General features: G+C 46.2%; 1 protein-coding gene across 6 annotated transcripts in view; it reads left to right on the top strand.

The window, feature by feature from the left end:
• The window catches only part of LOC141082988 (death-associated protein kinase 2-like), a 110,794-nt gene extending 88,837 nt beyond the window's left edge, over nucleotides 1-21,957 (top strand). For all 6 annotated transcript variants that reach the window (XM_073567100.1, XM_073567096.1, XM_073567102.1 and 3 more), the window contains 8 exons: nucleotides 11,313-11,442; nucleotides 11,931-11,979; nucleotides 12,248-12,274; nucleotides 12,463-12,615; nucleotides 13,010-13,055; nucleotides 13,361-13,450; nucleotides 13,554-13,637; nucleotides 14,740-21,957. In XM_073567100.1, coding sequence (XP_073423201.1) covers nucleotides 11,313-11,442; nucleotides 11,931-11,979; nucleotides 12,248-12,274; nucleotides 12,463-12,615; nucleotides 13,010-13,055; nucleotides 13,361-13,450; nucleotides 13,554-13,637; nucleotides 14,740-14,820 — 660 coding nt within the window. In that variant the 3' untranslated portion in view covers nucleotides 14,821-21,957. The remainder of the gene's footprint in view (nucleotides 1-11,312; nucleotides 11,443-11,930; nucleotides 11,980-12,247; nucleotides 12,275-12,462; nucleotides 12,616-13,009; nucleotides 13,056-13,360; nucleotides 13,451-13,553; nucleotides 13,638-14,739) is intronic.
• The last annotated feature ends 247 nt before the right edge of the window (nucleotides 21,958-22,204 follow it).

Here is a 22,204-nt window from a genome sequence, read left to right as displayed (position 1 = left end):
TTGCTATGATCAACAGTTTTCCTTGCAACCAATCACTAAGCATCTTTCATTTCACCAGAGCTGTTTTGGTTGCTATGAGCAACAGTTTTCCCTCTCCAGAAAACACCTCAGCAGAAAATGACATGGAAGGAGAAATCTAGCATTCCCAGAAATATAAGGTCCCAGCCATTGTCTGTCCCCCAGAAAGGAGCAGAGAGCACATGACAGAAATGAATCCCCCTCTTCCGTGTGCATACACACATCACACATCCTCCATCATATAGTCACATCTTCCCTCTTAAAGGGATCATTGGTATGGAAGTCAGGGCAAATCCCTCAGCGCTCTGGTTCTGACGCCAGGCCTCTCTTAAAGGGATCCCCGGTATGGAAGTTAAGACCGTTCCACTCAGCGCTCTGGTTCTGACCCCAGGCTGACGGGATGATGTGGGATATTACTGGTAGTAGTCCGGTGGCTCTGGCAGACGGGATGATGTGGGATATTAGGGGTAGTAGTCCGGTGGCTCTGGCTGACAGGATGATGTGGGATATTAGGGGTAGTAGTCCGGTGGCTCTGGCAGACGGGATGATGTGGGATATTAGTGGTAGTAGTCCGGTGGCTCTGGCTGACGGGATGATGTGGGATATTACTGGTAGTAGTCCGGTGGCTCTGGCAGACGGGATGATGTGGGATATTAGTGGTAGTAGTCCGGTGGCTCTGGCTGATGGGATGATGTGGGATATTGGGAGTAGTAGTCCGGTGGCTCTGGCTGACGGGATGATGTGGGATATTAGGGGTAGTAGTCCGGTGGCTCTGGCTGATGGGATGATGTGGGATATTAGGGGTAGTAGTCCAGTAGCTCTGGCTGACGGGATGATGTGGGATATTAGGGGTAGTAGTCCGGTGGCTCTGGCTGACGGGATGATGTGGGATATTAGGGGTAGTAGTCCAGTAGCTCTGGCTGACGGGATGATGTGGGATATTAGGGGTAGTAGTCCGGTGGCTCTGGCAGACGGGATGATGTGGGATATTAGTGGTAGTAGTCCGGTGGCTCTGGCTGACGGGATGATGTGGGATATTACTGGTAGTAGTCCGGTGGCTCTGGCAGACGGGATGATGTGGGATATTAGTGGTAGTAGTCCGGTGGCTCTGGCTGACGGGATGATGTGGGATATTGGGAGTAGTAGTCCGGTGGCTCTGGCTGACGGGATGATGTGGGATATTAGGGGTAGTAGTCCGGTGGCTCTGGCTGATGGGATGATGTGGGATATTAGGGGTAGTAGTCCAGTAGCTCTGGCTGACGGGATGATGTGGGATATTAGGGGTAGTAGTCCGGTGGCTCTGGCTGACGGGATGATGTGGGATATTAGGGGTAGTAGTCCAGTAGCTCTGGCTGACGGGATGATGTGGGATATTAGGGGTAGTAGTCCGGTGGCTCTGGCTGACAGGATGATGTGGGATATTAGTGGTAGTAGTCCGGTGGCTCTGGCAGACGGGATGATGTGGGATATTGGGAGTAGTAGTCCGGTGGCTCTGGCTGACGGGATGATGTGGGATATTAGGGGTAGTAGTCCAGTAGCTCTGGCTGACTGGATGATGTGGGATATTGGGAGTAGTAGTCTGGTGGCTCTGTCTGACAGGATGATGTGGGATATTAGGGGTAGTAGTCCGGTGGCTTTGGCTGACGGGATGATGTGGGATATTAGGGGTAGTAGTCCAGTAGCTCTGGGTGATGGGATGATGTGGGACATTGTAGTGAATGTGGCTATGCGGCGTGGGCGGGGCTATACACTCAGCTTTATATATATATATATATATATAGATATGATCATTATAATTTGTTATAACTAACCGTAGTTAGTTACTATGCCCGGGCAGCGCCAGGCTCTTCAGCTAGTAAAAAATATAAATGACATTGTCTCTTTAAGTGATGGAGAATGTGATATGTTCATTAAAGTGTCTCTCTAGCAAAAAGGTAAAATCAAATTTTTTCCATTTTTCATCATTTATTTCCTGCTATTTGCAGGAATGATTTTTGTTGATAAGAAATTCAATATTTTTACGTCAGTAAATACCATTTTTCTCTTAAAGGAACAGTATCATTAAAATTATATAAATATAAACCGTACTTAAATATGACACACATATTTTCTATTGTAAGTGTGCCACCTATTGGTCATACAGACTATTACAATATATATATACAGTGGGGCAAAAAAGTATTTAGTCAGTCAGCAATAGTGCAAGTTCCACCACTTAAAAAGATGAGAGGCGTCTGTAATTTACATCATAGGTAGACCTCAACTATGGGAGACAAAGTGAGAAAAAAAAATCCAGAAAATCACATTGTCTGTTTTTTTTTCATTTTATTTGCATATTATGGTGGAAAATAAGTATTTGGTCAGAAACAAAATTTCATCTCAATACTTTGTGATATATCCTTTGTTGGCAATGACAGAGGTCAAACGTTTTCTGTAAGTCTTCACAAGGTTGCCACACACTGTTGTTGGTATGTTGGCCCATTCCTCCATGCAGATCTCCTCTAGAGCAGTGATGTTTTTGGCTTTTCGCTTGGCAACACGGACTTTCAACTCCCTCCAAAGGTTTTCTATAGGGTTGAGATCTGGAGACTGGCTAGGCCACTCCAGGACCTTGAAATGCTTCTTACGAAGCCACTCCTTCGTTGCCCTGGCGGTGTGCTTTGGATCATTGTCATGTTGAAAGACCCAGCCACGTTTCATCATCAATGCCCTTGCTGATGGAAGGAGGTTTGCACTCAAAATCTCACGATACATGGCCCCATTCATTCTTTCATGTACCCGGATCAGTCGTCCTGGCCCCTTTGCAGAGAAACAGCCCCAAAGCATGATGTTTCCACCACCATGCTTTACAGTAGGTATGGTGTTTGATGGATGCAACTCAGTATTCTTTTTCCTCCAAACACGACAAGTTGTGTTTCTACCAAACAGTTCCAGTTTGGTTTCATCAGACCATAGGACATTCTCCCAAAACTCCTCTGGATCATCCAAATGCTCTCTAGCAAACTTCAGACGGGCCCGGACATGTACAGGCTTAAGCAGTGGGACACGTCTGGCACTGCAGGATCTGTTACATTGGTCCCAGCTCTCTGCAGTTCATTCACTAGGTCCCCCCGCGTGGTTCTGGGATTTTTGCTCACCGTTCTTGTGATCATTCTGACCCCACGGGGTGGGATTTTGCGTGGAGCACCAGATCGAGGGAGATTATCAGTGGTCTTGTATGTCTTCCATTTTCTAATTATTGCTCCCACAGTTGATTTCTTCACTCCAAGCTGGTTGGCTATTGCAGATTCAGTCTTCCCAGCCTGGTGCAGGGCTACAATTTTGTTTCTGGTGTCCTTTGACAGCTCTTTGGTCTTCACCATAGTGGAGTTTGGAGTCAGACTGTTTGAGGGTGTGCACAGGTGTCTTTTTATACTGATAACAAGTTTAAACAGGTGCCATTACTACAAGTAATGAGTGGAGGAAAGAGGAGACTCTTAAAGAAGAAGTTACAGGTCTGTGAGAGCCAGAAATCTTGATTGCTTGTTTCTGACCAAATACTTATTTTCCACCATAATATGCAAATAAAAGGAAAAAAAAACAGACAATGTGATTTTCTGGATTTTTTTTTCTCAGTTTGTCTCCCATAGTTGAGGTCTACCTATGATGTAAATTACAGACGCCTCTCATCTTTTTAAGTGGTGGAACTTGCACTATTGCTGACTGACTAAATACTTTTTTGCCCCACTGTATATATATATTGTGAGGTAGCGCTGTCATTTACTTAGGGGATTCTCGCTTGCAGCGAACAAAAACCAGTTCCAGCACGGATTTTCCATCAAATCATACAGTCCTTGTGGTTTATTCACGCCTCATAAACCACAGCAGCAACAGAAAGTTCGCTTAATAGCATTACCAGCATAGCGTCCATTATAATGCTTCACTCTTATTTTCAATGTCCAGTACGCAGGCTCACTTAGCCTCACAATTATCTCACCCACGTCAGGGCTCCTCATGCGGCTTCAGCATTCCGCACACGTTCGTTCCCTCCAGGGAACTCTCGGGCACACATCGCCATCGCTGCCAGCCACTTCACACGTGCTGTCTGGCAGGAAGCTCCATCTCTGCAGGACCTTCCACACTGGACCAACCAGGTCCCAGCATTCACCACATGTGACCTACCCTGGCCACATTATATGGTCTATAGCCACACCCACCGGGTCACGTGACTATGACCTCATCACAGGTCCTTCACACACTCACATAGTCTTTTACTACAGGCGTTTTCAGACACACCCCTGGGTGGATTTGTAGGTAACGGGCCCGCCCAACTCCCGAGTTACCTGGAGACTTCTCCCTTATATCTTGAAATAACACTTCAGCAATATCATTGCTGATCAATACACATATCTAAGTCTCCATCTCAAAGCCACCCACTTTGAGATACATAACCATCCTTCAGGATTCTGCCACTCATCCTTTCTCTTGGAACCTCCACACAGCGCCCCCTAGCGGACATAGTGGTTACTACACCACATACCTCGCCCCTCTGTTCAAACTTGTAATGTTGTGTGTTCAACCCCACATCAGGCTCTCGAGACCGGGCACTCATCACCCCTTGCCCCACAGGTCGAGAGAACCTTTTCCAAGTGTCATACGGCCTCCTCTCTACGTTAGGCCTCCCCCGCCCCCAGCGGTCTTGATCTTTGACCCGCCAGTTATAGTCTGTCTGCGTCATCAGACACGGTCCAGTCACCACCTTCCTCTCTCTGTTTGTTCCGTTCCCCGACCAGCTCCCCCGGTTGGTACGGTCATCAGTCCTAATCAGGCCTACTGTCTGGCCTGAGTCTGATTCATTCAGGGTCTCACAGGAACTACAGTCTCTTAACGTCATCCTGCCAGTCGAGCTACCACTTGCTGACATTCTTCGTCCATCTGCCCTGTCACTTCTTGGCGGAACTCTTCGAGTTCTTACATCTGGTTGGGTTGCAGGCGGCCGCCACCTGGTATTCCGTACTTCTTTATTAATTCGCCGGCGGTCCTGCTTCAACTGCTCGATCTCTTGCAGGTACCTCACTCGATACTCCAAGAGCATCTGAAAGTCTCTCAGGCTCTCCCCGGAGCCAACCACCAGGATGGGAATCCTACCCAGCTCACTGGATACTTGGTCTTCATCATCAGGAGGGATCCTCACTCTCACCACACCAGAGATATTCACAAGGTCTTGCATTACTTTCCCGGATTTTCCAATGATCCTCCCAATCAGAGCTTTGGGTACCGGCACCACATCTTTCCGCAAACCCAGCTGATCCATAGCCTTCCTTGCTACCTCTAGGCGTCGAGCAGCCTTCACATTACTCTGCCTGACCCGCTGTTTGATGTGGAGACATTGTAGATGCATCTCTTTCAGGACAGCTACTCAGTTTGATGTATCTTCTCTGTCCGATACTATCACCAACTGCTGAGTCTCAGGTGCCCAGCGCACCTTACATGCTTTGACCGCTTCTTTGAAAGCCTCATGCACTCCTTCCTCCTCACAGGTTTCTTGCATGTCCTCTGGTACATCAATTACAAACTGGAAGGTTGTGGTCTTGCTCTCTTCCTGGACCGGAGGCTCTAGCTTTACCACGGACCCTTCCCTCACTGTCCTTGACCCGACCGGGTGACTGTCTTCTTCCGTTCTTAACTCATCAACTTCACATAACTTGGTCCCTTCATGACCCTTTGCCCCGAGGGCAACTGGCCATTCTGTCCTGTTATCACTTGCGCTCACCCGCGGTAAGTCTTCATCCAACTTCTCCCGCAGAAGACTTTTAACTACTCCTCTGAGTTCTTCCATTTCTTCTGTAAGGGTCTTGTTCACATTTTGCCAGGTGACTTCTGAGCTCCAAGACTTCTTTCTCAAGCCCTACCACATCCTCTCTTAAGGTGTTGTTCACACTGTGCTACGTTGACAGGTGACCTCTGAGGTTCAAGACTTCTTTCTCGAGCTCCTTCACTCTGTGCTCGGCCGTTTGTCTCATCACACTTTCACGTTCGAGATGATCCCTTACTGTCTCTTTTATTGACTGTATCTCCTGCTCTAGTTCTCTTTTGGTCAGTATGTGTTGCACTACTACTTCTTTAATCATATCGTCAAAAGGTACCCCTGGGTTAGTCCCGTCAGTCGAGTGAACCCCCCAGTTACCCTCTGACTATGTCTCTACTCCCGTTATCTTCTCGACCAGGTTACCATCCATCCTGTCACGAGTTTCAGTTAGCACAGCACTAGATTCTGTCCTAGGGGTGGCTACTGGTAATAACACGTCACAGTCACACCACACCGTCCGGTGAACCCCCCAAGGCACTCTCTTTCCGTGTGTCAACTGTGCTCTTTTGGTTTACCACCCCCTTCTCCTTCCCACTGAGGTACCCTTCAGGTGACGTCAGGTCCGTAAATTCGTCCGACGCCATCCTTTCTCCGGTTGCCTCTACGTCTGGCCTGTCCACATTAGGAGGCGTCAGTGTCTCAGTGTCTGCTAGCCCTACAGTAGACACGTCTCTATCCTCCTGCATAGGTCATCAAACCTGACCAAGTCCCAGCCGCACTCCAAGGCATAAACTAAGTCTGGTGGTATACTGCCACCTTGGCACTTACTGCCTCCGAACTCCTGAAACATTACTCTGTCTACAGCATAGTTCACTGTGACCCCATGTGCACAGCGAACCAGGACCATTTTCTCGGACAGACAGAGAGTGAGAGGAATTCCTACCAGAGTCACCTGACTCTTTGAGTCCAGCTGTCCCGATATCCCTTCCCGGTGTAGCATCACGGTACACACTTGCGTCCCGTCATCATTCGGAAAGAATATCCCACATTCTGGAAATGACATGCACATACACTGCGGTACTCCAGACATACCCACTGAGTCACCCAGTGCTGTCATTCCTTCAAACTTGGCCCCTTTCTGGACCACCACCCCACTTTGGGTTGCCGCCCCCTCCCGGGACTCCACCCCTTTTTGGGTTACCACCCCGCTTTGGGTCACCGCCCCCTTCTGGGACTCCACCCCTTTCGGGATCTCCCCATTTCCGTTAAACCGGTCTTCTCAGACCACAGTTCACACAACACAGTTTATGTCTTAACGATACCACACAAGTCCTTGTTGGCACCACCACAGCTCCTGCTGTCACCGATCACCGACACCACCGGCTGCTGTTCACACACACAGCGGCTGGAGTCACTGCAGCTCCTGCTGCGTCGTCTTCGTGGACCCGCCGATCCACCAGAAGCCGCTTGTCACCTTCGTAACCCCGCCGAGTTACCGGAAGCCGCTTGTCACCTTCGTGACCCCCACTGAGCCACCGCCGGCTGAGTTGAGAAAAGAAGAAAAGAAAAACACCACACAAAAAAACTGAAAAAACTCACTTGTCCTTTCTGTGTGCTATTCAGGACGTACCGTCTCCGCCTGAGACCGTCCAACACACAGGGCGCACCGGGTGCTATTCAGGGAGCGACCCTCCTCCCAGGGTTTCCCAACATCGGCCTCACCAACACAAAACTCACGTGTCCTGTCTGTGTGCTATTCAGGACGCACCATCTCCGCCTGAGACCGTCCAACACACAGGGCGCACCGGGTGCTATTCAGGGAGCCGACCCTCTTTCCAGGGTTTCCAAACACACCGGCCTCACCAGGTCCAGGGGCTTAGCGGGTGCTATTCAGGACATCCGTCTTGGCCTGAGACTGCCCAACACTTACGCCTCACCAGGTCCAAGGTCATACCACGTGCTCCAGGGATCTTCCCAACACTGACCCTCCAGACCTTGCTCACTGAACCCTCCAGTAACACAGTCTTTCCCACTGACCCAGGTCAGTACCACACGAACACCAGTCCGTTGCCTGTGTCGGCCACACAGGTTCTCGGGTACCTCTTATCCGCAGAGTCACCCTATAGCAATCACCAGTCTCTTGCTCACTGACCCCGGTCAGTACAACATGGTTTTCACGACCGTCACCTGCTGGCGGCGCAGGTTCTCGGACCCCTCTACAACATAGGTATCCTAGTAAACACCAGTCTCTTTCTCCTGAGGAAACGGTTGCACTGGGCTCACCGATCCGGACAGTGCCTTACTCACTAGGCCGCCCTACGGTTCCAGAACCACAGCCGGGCAGTGGCTTCCTCGTCAGCCTTCCTGGCTCAGTGTTGCCAGCACTGCAACATACGCCTTTGGAAACCGTTGCCCTTAGCAACCGAAACTTTGCAGTCCTCTTCCGTTGCTCCCAGCAACAAGGCTACAACATTGCCCATTGCTTTCTCCACCAAATGTGAGGTAGCGCTGTCATTTACTTAGGGGATTCTCGCTTGCAGCGAACAAAAACCAGTTTCGGCACGGATTTTCAATAAAATTATACAGTCCTTGCGGCTTATTCACGCCTCATAAACCACAGCAGCAACAGAAAGTTCACTTAATAGCATTACCAGCATAGCGTCCATTATAATGCTTCACGCTTATTATCAATGTCCAGTACGCAGGCTCACTTAGCCTCGCAATTATCTCACCCACGTCAGGGTTCCTCATGCGGCTTCAGCATTCCGCACACGTTCGTTCCCTCCAGGGAACTCTCAGGCACACATCGCCATCGCTCCCAGCCACTTCACATGTGCTGTCTGGCAGGAAGCTCCATCTCTGCAGGACCTTCCACACTGGACCAACCAGGTCCCAGCATTCACCCCATGTGACCTACATTTTATGGTCTATAGCCACACCCACCGGGTCACGTGACTATGACCTCATCACAGGTCCTTCACACACTCACATACTACAGGCGTTTTCAGACACACCCCTAGGTGGATTTGTAGGTAACCGGCCGAGTTACCTGGAGACTTCTCCCTTATATCTTGAAATAACACTTCAGCAATATCATTGCTGATCAATACACATAACTAAGTCTCCATCTCAAAGCCACCCACTTTGAGATACATAACCATCCTTCAGGATACTGCCACTCATCCTTTCTCTTGGAACTTCCACACAGCGCCCCCTAGCGGACATAGTGGTTACTACACCACAATATATATATATATACACTGCTCAAAAAAATAAAGGGAACACTTAAACAACAGAATATAATTCCAAGTAAATCAAACTTCTGTGAAATCAAACTGTCCACTTAGGAAGCAACACTGATTGACAATCAATTTCACATGCTGTTGTGCAAATGGAGTAGACAACAGATGGAAATTATTGGCAATTATCAAGACACCCTCAATAAAGGAGTGGTTCTGCAGGTGGGGACCACAGACCACATCTCAGTACCAATGCTTTCTGGGCTGATGTTTTGGTCACTTTTGAATGTTGGTTGTGCTTTCACACTCGTGGTAGCATGAGACGGACTCTACAACCCACGCAAGTCGCTCAGGTAGTGCAGCTCATCCAGGATGGCACATCAATGCGAGCTGTGGCAAGAAGGTTTGCTGTGCCTGTCAGCATAGTGTCCAGAGGCTGGAGGGTGCTACCAAGAGACAGGCCAGTACACCAGGAGACGTGGAGGGAGCCGTAGGAGGGCAACAACTCAGCAGCAGGACAGCTACCTCAGCCTTTGTGCAACGAGGAACAGGAGGAGCACTGCCAGAGCCCTGCAAATGACCTCCAGCAGGCCACAAATGTGCATGTGTCTGCACAAACGGTAAGAAACCGACTCCATGAGGATGGTCTGAGTGCCCGACGTCCACAGATGGGGTTGTGCTCACAGCCCAACACCATGCAGGACGCTTGGCATTTGCCACGTAACACCAGGATTGACAAATTCACCACTGGCACCCTGTGCTCTTCACAGATGAAAACAGGTTCACACTGAGCACATGTGACAGACGTGACAGAGTCTGGAGACGCCGTGGAGAGCGATCTGTTGCCTGCAACATCCTTCAGCATGACTGGTTTGGCAGTGGGTCAGTAATGGTGTGGGGTGGCATTTCTTTGGAGGGCCGCACGCTGTTGGGCTGTGAGCAAAACCCCTATCTGTGGACATCGGGCACTCAGTGTCACGTCGCCATCAGACTCGGGGCCTGCTGTTCCGCCCTCAGCCACAAGGAGGCGACGGACGGTCACGCTGCCCGTGGGCTCGGGGGCTGCGGTCCGGGCCTCGACCACCAGGAGGCGCCGGACTGACACATCGCCGTCGAGCTCAGGGCCTGTTGTTCCCGCCTCAGCCATTGGGAGGCGCCGTGGTTCGCGCCCGAGGGATGGCAGCAACAGTGAAAGGGCTCCTGCGCAGGCGTCTAGTGGACGCAGACTCCGCTCCGCTGTCTGTCATGAAGGGGTTTGTGCATCATCATCGGGTCTGGTCCTGGGGGCGGTTCTGATGACATCAGCAGTCCGGGAGCCTGTGAGGGATGACCTGATCCCTCAAATACTTTGGGACTGGTCTTGCAAGCCGCCGGATATATTCTTGGTTCCCCTACGTGTTACTTTGTGATTGCCTATCGTTAACTCCGACCTCAGCCTGAACTTCTGACTACTCTGTTGCCTGCTGTTTTTGTACTTTGCATTTCTCCCGATTACTGACGCTGACCTTGGCCTGGATTCCTGACCTCCCTCTACTGCCTGACGATTTTGTACCTCCGCTACTCTCCCGGTTTGTGACCTCTGCCTGGACTCTCGACTCTGCCTGTGCCTGCCGTTTCTGTACCTCCACTGCTCGCCTGGTTTCCGACTTCATTTTTGGCTCCCTCACTGCTTTTCTATTGCAACCGTTCTGCTCTGGCACTCTGCTCCTGTTCAGACAGCGCTTCCTGGGCTCTTCAGTAAATCCAGATCCCTGTATAGGGGTAAAGGGTGTCGGTGCTACTCGGGGCGCTGTCTTTCTGCAGCCCAGACTTGCAGACGGACGTAACATTCAGACCATCCTCATGGAGTCTGTTTCTAACCGTTTGTGCAGACACATGCACATTTGTGGCCTGCTGGAAGTCATTTTGCAGGGCTCTGGCAGTGCTCCTGCTGTTCCTGTTCAACGGTGACCTGTCTTTATCAAGGCTTGATAAAGACGGGTCACTGTTGAAACGTTGCCACCTGAGGATCAAGTATCCACTTTTTTCACATTTAATTTGGAGTGCTGCCTATTTTTTTATTTTATTAACTTGGCTGTTTGGACACTGCTGAATAGGTTTTGCACCAATTGTAGAATTTTGGTAGTGCTGCCATTTTTTTTATATATATATATATAAAAAAAACTTAAATATTCACTCCATCATGCCCAAGGATGAAATATTTTAAAAACTTTTTAGTCCAAGTCTCTATTTTTCATTTACCCTAATTGGCACAATTTCTCTTTTAGCCTGAAAACATTATGCTGCTAGAGAAAGAAGTGTCACACCCGAAGATCAAAATAATTGACTTTGGATTAGCTCAGAAAATTGAAGAAGGAGCAGTATTTAAGAGCCTATGTGGAACTCCTCAATATATTGGTAATATATTTCAGTCTCTATATGTATATATTACCCACATAAGGGAATATTTTGTTAATCTTAAGCCTGCACTGCTATCATTTAATAGTGGAGGAATTCAGATCAATTATTCTAATATACAGTACAGACCAAAAGTTTGGACACACCTTCTCATTCAAGAGTTGAAATAAAGAAACTCTTTGAATGAGAAGGCGTGTCCAAACTTTTGGTCTGTACTGTATGACCTTACTCTACATGACACAATCAACCATATTAGAAATGTAGTTTTCCAAATGCTCCTCAGGGGCGGGACTTTGTAAATGAAATCTGACTGGAGATGCTGTTTCCATTTTCAATATTTAATGCAGGGCACATCTTCTTTTCAACTTTGTTTTTATTGAGCATGATCTTTGTTCTTTGGGGTTTATATATGAGTATGATGAAACAAAATTATGACAACTCCAAGGAGGATATAATTCCACTTAATTTTTGTGTTTTTTTTTTTGCAGCACCGGAAGTCATAAACTATGAACCACTAGGACCACCGACGGATATGTGGTAAGTTTTGGACCACTGACCTATATATTGGGCACAGCATGCCACTATCTCAGCAGGTATCAATCCCATGTCGTAATGACTACAACAGGAAGTGTTGTCATAGGGAGCAGAGGAACTTTTCTTACATTTTCACTTAAGTTCTTTTACATATTGCTTCTGGTAGTTTCAAATACTCCGAGTGGGGGGGACATAAATTTTAAATAATTTTTTAGATTTTTTTTTTTAGAATGTTTTCTAACCTGTTTTTCTACATGTTCTTGTTTTATAGGAGTATTGGAGTGATTACTTATATACTGTAAGTACACTATCATGAGTATTTATCTGTTGCCTCATTTGTGTGAAAATAGAAGCACATGTTGCCATAACATTTTCAAAATCATTCTCCATCCCTTATTATTACTGCCAAAACCTTATGCAGGGCAGACCCCTTTTAAAGCCTCATAGGGGTCTTTAATGCGGTAACGTGTTCTTCCCTTACAATAGGCTCAGTGGTTTGTCACCTTTTCAAGGTGAAACAGACTCAGAAACTCTGACAAACGTGGTGTCGGGCAACTACGAATTTGATGACCGCTATTTCAGAGACACCAGTGATATGGCCAAAGAATTCATCCAGCAGCTGCTACTAAAAGAGCCCAAGTAAGTCAATACATCTGTACATCTGGTACCATATTTGCCAACAGTCCTGATTCTGAGATGATCATACAAAAGGGGCTGGGCTTCTGCTATCTGTATTCAAAAGTGGCTCCTCAGGGGCGGTCCTTGAAAAATCAATTTTCACCATTTTGTAGCATTACAAAAAAAATCACTATTTTTGGTGGACATTGTGCTTAAGTTTGCAACTTATTTTTGTTTTCTGATTCTCAACATATTTTTGAAAGTGGGTGTGTCTTATTGGAAGGGCATGGGGATTTAAGCAGTGCACCACCCCTGAACAACTAATACTGTTGTATATGCAGGTCTCAAAGGCAGAGGCATCATTATGGTGCTGCTTTTAGTCAATGTAATCAAGAATAACCTCCCTCTTTTATAGTGACAGGATGACGGCGGTGGAATGTCTTGTTCACCCGTGGATTAAGGTTAGTGATTTTCTGTTTTTTAAATATGATTCAATTAGGACACCTGCTGGAAATAAGAGGGTACTTCAAGGGTTTAATAAAAGGTTATAAAGTATATGTGACTGAATAAAAAAGTGAAAAAACAACTAAATCAGAAAAAGGAAAATTGCTGCTTTATTATATTCTGGTACTAGTTCAAAATAAAAAAAAAACTGTTCAAGTTTTTACACACATATTTTATTGTAACTGTTGATCTGCATGCAGCCAGCAGGTGGCAATCTAGCCCAAAGTATATGCACTCACTATGAATGTAATTCTGTATACAGCCACTGACCCGGAAGCAGGCGGCCAACAGGAGTCGATCGTCCATTAATATAAAGAATTTTAAAAAGTTTAACGCACGACGGAAGTGGAAGGTAAAGAGGTTACACCTTAAGCAAGGGAGAACTTCTGGCGAATTTCATATCTGGCAATAGGTTTACTGCGCATGCCCTGAACCTGATACCGCTGTTTCCCCAGCTCTCGTATAACATGGTGTCAGCCTGTAACAGACTCTGTAGACTGAAGCTGCTGTGTAATCCTGACAAACCCGAGGAGGAGTTGGTAAGTAATGATGACGTCCTAACGTACGTTTAGAAGTTCCTCTCTGAGGATTATTATCACCAGAAAGAGCAGCCGGCAGGGGGTCTTTGTCGCTCCATGAATGTGGGGGCGGCTCTTTGTCTCTACAGGTGGTGGGAGTGTTTCTTTGTCCATCTATAGGAATTGGGGACTGGTATTGTTCTTTACAGGAGTTGGGAGATGTTCTTTGTGTCTCGACAGGATTTTGTCTCTGTACAGGAAGTAGGGTTATTGTCTTTGTTTTTCTACAGGAAGTATGGGTGGATATTTGTGTCTCAACAGGAAGTGGGGTTCTAGTCTTTGTTTCTCTACAGGAAGTGTAAGTGGGTTTTTCTTTTGCCACAGGAAGTAGGGGCAGCTCTTTGTCACTCTCCAAGAAGTGAGGGGCGGCTCTTCATCCTTGTTGTACATCAATTTCCCACGTATTGTTTTTCCGGCTGGGCTTCTGCTTATATACAGCAGCCTATCTGAACAGGCCGAGCTGCAGTGTAAGGTGGAACAAAGAGGATGTAGATTTACAGGCTACATCAGATACCAGCAGAGAGTAAGGTTCAGCTGGAGACAGCAATAATGCCTAAATCAATACTGATTAATAGATATCTTGCCAATCTTTTGCCACTCCTGTGCCAATGCCTACGTAGTCCCACACTGGTTACTGATTACTGAGCTTCTATGATGTGCATGTAACCACTGCAGCCAATCACTGGCTGCAGTGGATACCTCAGTGGTGTCAACATGTCAGCACTGTGGCCGTTGATTGGCTGTAGCAGTCACATGTTTTATTGTGTCATCTCTGCCTCCCAGTAAGTAGAGGCCATCATGGAGTGTCAATGCTTTGTAACTACCATTAGAAACATTTCAGGGGGTTGGACATGAAGAGATAAGAAATTTGTCAAATTTCTAATGTATCCAGAGCTACTTTCAAAATTCCTCTGATCGCCCTTGGAAACCGACAACAGTTTGTCTCCAGCCCACTGCCAGACATGTGACCTAGCAGATTGGCTCTTAAAGTGGTATTCCCAACTTGGACATTTTTTGGTGCCTAACTTGTGATTTAACCTCATTCTAACTTTAACCCTTTCAGAGGCAGTGCGAAAGCGACCAGGAGGACGAGAAGACAAAGCCGGTCACTCTCCTACGCAGACGCCTTAGCAGCTGCTCCTGATCCAGATGGACGAAGAGCGAATAGTCCATGTGTCCACGGATGGTGGTCTGACGATGCAAACTGAAGGAGACCCCTGAGAACCTGGAGATGCAGTTGAATTGCTAGGAGGGGGCATGGGTGGGCCCCCGGTGCCAGCTGATCTGCCTGCATGTGGCATGGCTTAACCCTTCGCTGCCCATTGCATGGCACAGACGTCATCGCTCCATGGCGGTCTCGCCTTGATATGCAAATATTATGTTACCGAGTTTTTTTCTTCCTTGGTTATTACTATTATACAAAGCTGCACGTTTATAGGAGGAGGCATATCTAACGCCCTTTCTGTGATTTTAAACATGTCCTCCAGCTATAAGCTTGCAGTATCGTGATGTCGTCACCTCGTGTGGTTTTTAGTTATGATCCATTCTGAATAGTACAGTGTGTTTTTAAAAGGGCTCCTCCAGTTTAAATCAATTTTCTAATCTATTTGTCATCTTTCTTTAAAACTTGCAAGATCACTGCTTGCTGTCAGTGAACGGGGTCTCTTGTGTTTACATCCAGAAGGTTAGGGACAACTGTAGCAAAGTATCAGCTGTGAAAAGTATTAATGATTCCGATATGACTGACACACTGTAGCAAACCTTCTGCTGTATGGGCAGGACATAGTCTGGGGAAGCATTTTTAACATCTTCCATTCACTGACCGCAAGCAAAATATTCAGAATTGAGAGTCCTCAGTGGTTGTTCCCTTTTAATGGCTAACTGAAAAGATGGTAACACATTGCAAGCTTTTGAGACTACTCAGGTCTCTTCATCAGGCATTGACTAATACAAAATCTGAAGAGTCACATATTTATGCACAATACAGCACAGAAAAAATGCAATAGATAAGACAAGTGACGTGAAGCAGAATTATGATTATGGGAGAGGGAGAAACATAAATATTGGACCATTACATAGATAAGGAGTCCGGATGTTTTATAGTCCTCTGATTGGGGTCTCCTAATGTGTTGTAATGCCTCCACAAGGTCTTAGGAGCAAATTCCTTAATTGATGTAAAAAGACATAAATCCATGCGACACATTCATTCCAGCACTGAGAGTGTCAAAGGTCGTCATAAATTTATACTCCCAGACTCTTCTCTCTCTCTGAGACTTGAAGTTACCTTTCAATACCAGTAATTTCATATCCATGTTGCTGTGATCAGGGATACAAAAATGTTTTGCCACTGGTAGATCCATTCTTTTTTCTCTTATTGTGTGACGATGAGAATTCATCATTGTTCTCAGTTTTTACCCAGTCTCCCCCACATACAGACCCCCAGTTGGACATTTAGTACAAATAATTAAGTACACCACATTAGATGTGAAGCAGCTGAAAGTACCTGGGATCTTGTAGTCCTGATGTGAGTTGGGGATCTTTATCTTGTCCGTGGTCATTATAAATGGACAGGTTTTACATTTTTTCTGGTTGCAAGGAAAGGTTCCTGCAGCTGTTGGAGAGGACAGGGAGCTTCTGACAATGATGCTTCTTAAATTTGGGGGCTGCCTAAAACACAGCAGTGACCGCAAGCAGAGATTTTGAAAAAAAATTGAAACACAAAAAATATTAATATGACCGGAGTCCCATATGGCATAATATGGGCCTAATTACCCAAACTGGCGCAGAAATGTGCCCATATGACGCTGCTGTGGGAAAAGCGGGGGACCCCTTTATGTGTGATGTCTATAAATCATGGTAAAAAGTTCTATTTTTTTGGAGTTCGTCTTGTCTACTCATCTGACTTTTGTATTAAAGAAAAAAAAATCTGAAAACTTGTCCTTGGTCCCCCATATCCTGCCCTTTTTGGGGCTCATCAAAAGTTTTCATTGGAAGGGATCCGAATCCTGTTCAGAACTTCTGAACTATGACATCTCAAAAGATTTTTTGGCAGACTTCAGCTACCCTTTCATCCACTTACCGGTTTTTGTATGCAGGTCCTATGCAGACTTTTGTGTTTCTATGGTTAATAATAGCCCTGCTTCCAACACTCCTCCTGCTCCCTTCTCTTGTTCGTAGAGTAAGACATCAAAGTACATAGAGGGGTTGTAGCTGTAACCGGGGAGGTAGCTGTATACTCAGAACGGCATTGCAAAGTTGCTGTTTTGCATTATACCAGGGCATGTAGTAGCGAAGAGTCACCACAAGAGGGAGACATAAATATAGAATATTTCGGGTGTTTACTTGTTCCATTAATTTTGTTGTGGCAAATCTCAGAAGAAAAGGTCATACGAGGGCTCATCTAGCAGATACTTGTCTTACTATCATCTTATAGGTCACAGCCTGACAATGGACATTCCGAGATGACCCAGAAGCACAGACTGTTTCATGAGATGGGGGGTGTTGATCTTCCGAGGGGCACATATGTGGAGATGATAGGCCTGCGGGTAAGAGGGGCTACAGCAGAGAAGTGATAGATTAATGGAGGAGAGAGCTGGTTTCCTCAGCAGCACAGAACATTTAAGGAGATGAGTGTTCTAAGGGTTCTGATTGGATGGCGATCAGCAAGTTGTCCAAATACGTGAATGCTACCAGGGAAAGTTTTTTATAAAGCACAGTTCTAGACAGAGTGTCTCATATCGGGATGACCATCCCCATAACACACAATGTAACAATGGGCAGCGGCTAATAGAATGGTATCTAACAGGAAGGACTGCAAGATTCTACATCTGGGCAAGAAAAATGAACATTACATCTATAGAATGGGAGAAATAGAACTAAGCAACAGCACATGTGAAAAAGACTTGTGTATACTATGGGCAGCACGGTCGCTCAGTGGTTAGCACTGCAGCCTTGCAGCGTGGGGTCCTGGGTTCAAATCCCACCAAGGACAACATCTGCAAGGAGTTTGTATGTTCTCCCCGTGTTTGTGTGAGTTTCCTACAGTTCTCCGGTTTCCTCCCACATTTCAAAGACATACTGATAGGGAATCTAGATTGTGAGCCCCAATGGGGACAGTGTTGTCAATGTTTGTAAAGCGCTGTGGAATTAATCGCGCTATATAAGTGAGTAAAATAAATACTAATAGATCACAAACTGCACTTGAGTCAACTGTGTGATGCAGCAGCAAAAAAGGCAAACACAGTTACACAGTTCTGGGTTGTATTAAGAGAATCATAGGGTCTAGATCACATGAAGTAATTCCCTCTACTACTCCTTGGTTAGGCCTCATCTGGAATACTGTGTCCAGTTCTGGGCTCCACATTTTAAAAAATATATGAACAAACTGGAGAAAGTTCATAGAAGATCTACCAGGATGGTGAGCGAACTGCAAAGTGTTTCCTACAAGGAATGGTTACAGGATCTGGGAATGTTTAGCTTGAAGAAAAGAAGGCTAAGAGGAGACTTAATAGCTGTCTACAAATATCTGAAGGGATGTCACCGTGTAGAGGGATCATCATTATTCTCACTAACATATGGGAACATGAGAAGCAATGTAAAGAAACTGAATGGGAGGAGACACAGATTAGATATTAGAAAAAACTTTTTGACAGTGAGGGTGATCAATGAGTGGAACAGGCTGCCACGAGAGGTGGTGAGTTCTCCTTTAATGGAAATCTACAGAGGCTGGACAGACATCTGTCTGAGATGGTTTAGTGAATCCTGCATTGAGCCGGGGGTTGGACGTGATGACCCTGGAGGTCTTTTCCAACTTTAACATACTAGGATTCTATGTATGGACGTCCCTGTGGATCTCTGTGAATGTGGTTCAGGTTCTGTAGATTGCAGATCACCGAAAGATTACACATGGCTGTATACACAAAATATCACATTTGCTCTGCTTACCTCATCTGCCCTGCGGTAGATAAAGAGCCACTATTTGTGATGGTAGTACTACTATGTGATGGTAGTATTACTGTGTGTGTGATGGTAGCGCTACTGTGTGTGACAGTAGTATTAGTGTCTGCGTAAATGAGTAACAGTAGTATTACTGTGTGTGATGGTAATATTAGTGTCTGTATGTGTGTCTGAGTGTAACAGTAGCACTACTGTGTGTGACACTCGTTCAACCGTCTGTGATACTGGTACCACTATTGTGTGTGGCATTACTAGTTTACTAGTTCCAAGTGTGGTGGAGATAGCATGTTGTGTGTAGAGTTGTTTTTTTTTTTTTACCCAGGGCAGAATTGAGTGCAGAGTGGTGAGGTAGGTGCCGGGCTGGACTGGCCATTTGGCAATTCTGGCAAATGCCAGAAGGGCCTGTCTGGTCATGGGCTGCCTGTCTGCTATGTTGTTAGCAGAATCGGTGTTCTCACGGCACCCATACTGTTAAGAATTGTTACGGAGCACAAAGTCGCTGGCTCTGTCACTTACCCCAGCAGGCCACGGGTATCATCAGAAATATTGGTCTTGTAGTAAATTTTGCTTTCCTCCTTCCCCAGTAATATTAGTAGTAATATATCCCATCTGGTACTTGGGGACGGCACAGCATGGGCCTGTGTGATTTCAAATGCCAGGGCTGAATTTCAGTCCCAGTCCGTCACTGGGTGGATGTACAAATCTTAGTATATTATACACTGCTCAAAAAGATAAAGCGAACACTGAAACAACACAATGTAATGCAAAGTCAATCACACTTCTGTGAAATCATCCTGCCCAGTTATGAAGCAACACTGATTGTGAATCAATTTCTCCTCCTGTTCTGCAAATGGGACAGAAAACAGGTAGAAATGATAGGTAATTAGCAAGACAAACCCTATAAAGGAGTGGTTGTGCAGCGGTGACCACAGACCATGTCCAAGACATAGAGCAGATAAGGTACCAGGAGACGGGGAGAAGGCCTTTGGGATAAGTGCAGATCTCGAACTACAGTTGTAGAATGGAGGGAGCAGGTACACAATGGATGTGGGTTGGAGGTGTAGTTTGAGGGTAGGTGTAGGTACAGGTGTAAGGAGGTGACAGAGGCCGTCAAATGCCTCCCCCTCTTTGCACAGTATTCATATTAAATGTGTGCAGTTTTCTAGCGTTTGCTACTGTTAGTGTTCATGTATTGTTGCTATAATGTATATGCACTTGATATGTGTTGTAAAAGCAAAGATTGAAGATTAATCAAAAATAATTATATGGTCCAGTGAGGCAAAAAGTTTTCTAGCATCCAAAGAGGACTGTATAAAAAGCTGTTCTACGCTACAACAGAGAAAGCATATAAGGAGAGGTGTAAGATGAACAATAAAAGTACAATACTTTATTAGAAATCGACAAAGGCACGCTGCCGAAACGCGCGTAGGGGAAGTGGCACAATTGCATGGTGGGGTAAGATATGTGTATTACATTCATTACATCAAGGTAGGATACTATATTATTCACATCTATGCTCCAGGGTTCTATCTAATGTGTACTGCAGGCACTTTAGCTGTAATTTTGAGGGTTATGGAAATAGTCAATACACTATATGATTTTCTAGTCTCTGGATGCAAGTTTTATTTATGTTGCTACTTATTTGTGTATTTTCAAGTTTTGACTTCATTGTTTATTAGCATTACTTCTTGCTCTTGACTGCCATCTGGTGGTGCCATTTACTTTCTTTGGCTCATCACCTTGCACTTTATTGGCACTTTTTTTTAACATTGCTTGTCTTGTAAATTATTTCTAATAAGATATTGTTCATCTTACGCCTCTCCTTATATGTTTTCTCTTGATATGTGTTGTGCATAAGATTAGGGATAGCATAGGACAATAGTGGGAATAGAATAGCGGGGCACAATAGAGATAGGGAATGAGAATGTGAGAATAGGTATAGTTAGCCTAAGGGTTTTTTCAAGCTGGGATGAGTTACAGATGGGAGTAGTGAAGAGACTTCCTGGTTAGAAGGGAGTAATGATGCAGCAGTAAGGCTGTGTGCCCACGATGCGATTTTTAAGCGTTTTTGCCTTGATTTTTAGCGTGAAAACGCTGCAAAAACGTTTAAAAATCTTGTACAGAGCGCACCCCATGCATTCCTATGCCATTCCGCACATGCTGTGCTAATGCTGCGCTTTTTTCCGTGGCGGAATCGCATCGCGGAAAAAATCGCAGCATGCGCATTCTTTTGTGCGGAATCGCAAAGAATTGCCGCGATTCCGCACCCATAGGAATGCATGAGAATCGCTTACTTCCCGCATGTGGCTATGCCCACCATGCGGGAAGTTAAGCGTCTCATGTGCGGTTGGTACCCACGATGTGGAGGAGAGGAGACTGTCCTCCAGGCCCTGGGTACCATACCCCTGTAAAAAAAAGAATAAAAAAAAAAAAATCGGGGTATAATTACCTTCCGACGTCCCGCGCTGCATTCCCGGGCCTCAGCGTTCCCAGTAATGCCTTGCGGCAAGGTCCTTTGATGACGTAGTATCGCGTGACTCTAGCGGTCTCGTGAGATCGCTATAGTAACGCGAGACCAACGTCATCACAGGTCTCGCAAGGCATTGCTGGGAACGGGAGCGTCGCTGAGACTGCGCGGGACGTCGGAAGGTAAATATACCCCGATTTTTTAATTATTTTTTACATTCTTTCTTTTACTATTGATGCCGCATAGGCGGCCTCAATAGTATAAACCTGGTCACACTTGTCAAACACTATGTTTGACGAGTGTGACCAACCTGTCAATCACATTCCAAGCGATGCTTCAAATCACTTGGAAAGTGCTTGAATATCGCACGCGAAAATCACGGCAAAATCGCGAACATATTCGCAGTAAAATCGGGAAGGAGTCCGGTTTTCAGTGTCCGGATTTAAACGCAACGTGGGCACATAGCCTAAGTGAGGACAGTTCGATAGCTGTGGGGGTGAAGCTGCTAAGGTGGAAAGGGACCCCAGGCTGAGTGGTGTGCAGGAGGTCACCAGCTTAAACGGTAACCATTCCGAAGAGGATCCGGGGCCTACGGCCGGGACTAAGTGAAGCTTTTTACCTTTTCCATTTTGAACCCAGACAAGGGGAATGGGAGGAAGCTGGTGGGCCTAAAGGCACGGTATAGACAGGGATTGTCCAGGTAGAGCAGTGATTGCCAGGACGGGGAAAGGATTGTCCAGGAAGACCAGTGATTTCCAGGAAGACAGGGAAAGCCCTAGGAATGTCATTATGTATGCACTGTGCCACATCTGTAATGAAAACCCTGCTGATGAGTAAAGTTGAACTGTTAAGAATGTATATTGTATCTGGAGTTGTTTGTGAGAACCATGGATCTTGGTCCGGAGTGACAGAAGCAGAAGGGACTCCGGCAATTAACATGAGTGTTCTGTTGCGCACGTTGTACACACAGCAAAAGGGACATGATGCTTCATTTGTGGGGCGTCAGGGTGTGGGAACACTACAGCTCATTGCCATGACTACCACCCTGGCTGCCTTACACAGGAAGGAGGTGAGCTATGACGTCCAGGTTGAGGATGGGTACATG

The sequence above is a fragment of the Dendrobates tinctorius genome, unplaced genomic scaffold (assembly GCF_039654945.1).
Source record: "Dendrobates tinctorius isolate UK_male_01 unplaced genomic scaffold, ASM3965494v1 ptg000019l, whole genome shotgun sequence".
Taxonomy (NCBI): domain Eukaryota; kingdom Metazoa; phylum Chordata; class Amphibia; order Anura; family Dendrobatidae; genus Dendrobates; species Dendrobates tinctorius.
Note: the sequence above shows the minus strand (reverse complement) of the source record. Positions and strands in the feature narration are given on the sequence as shown.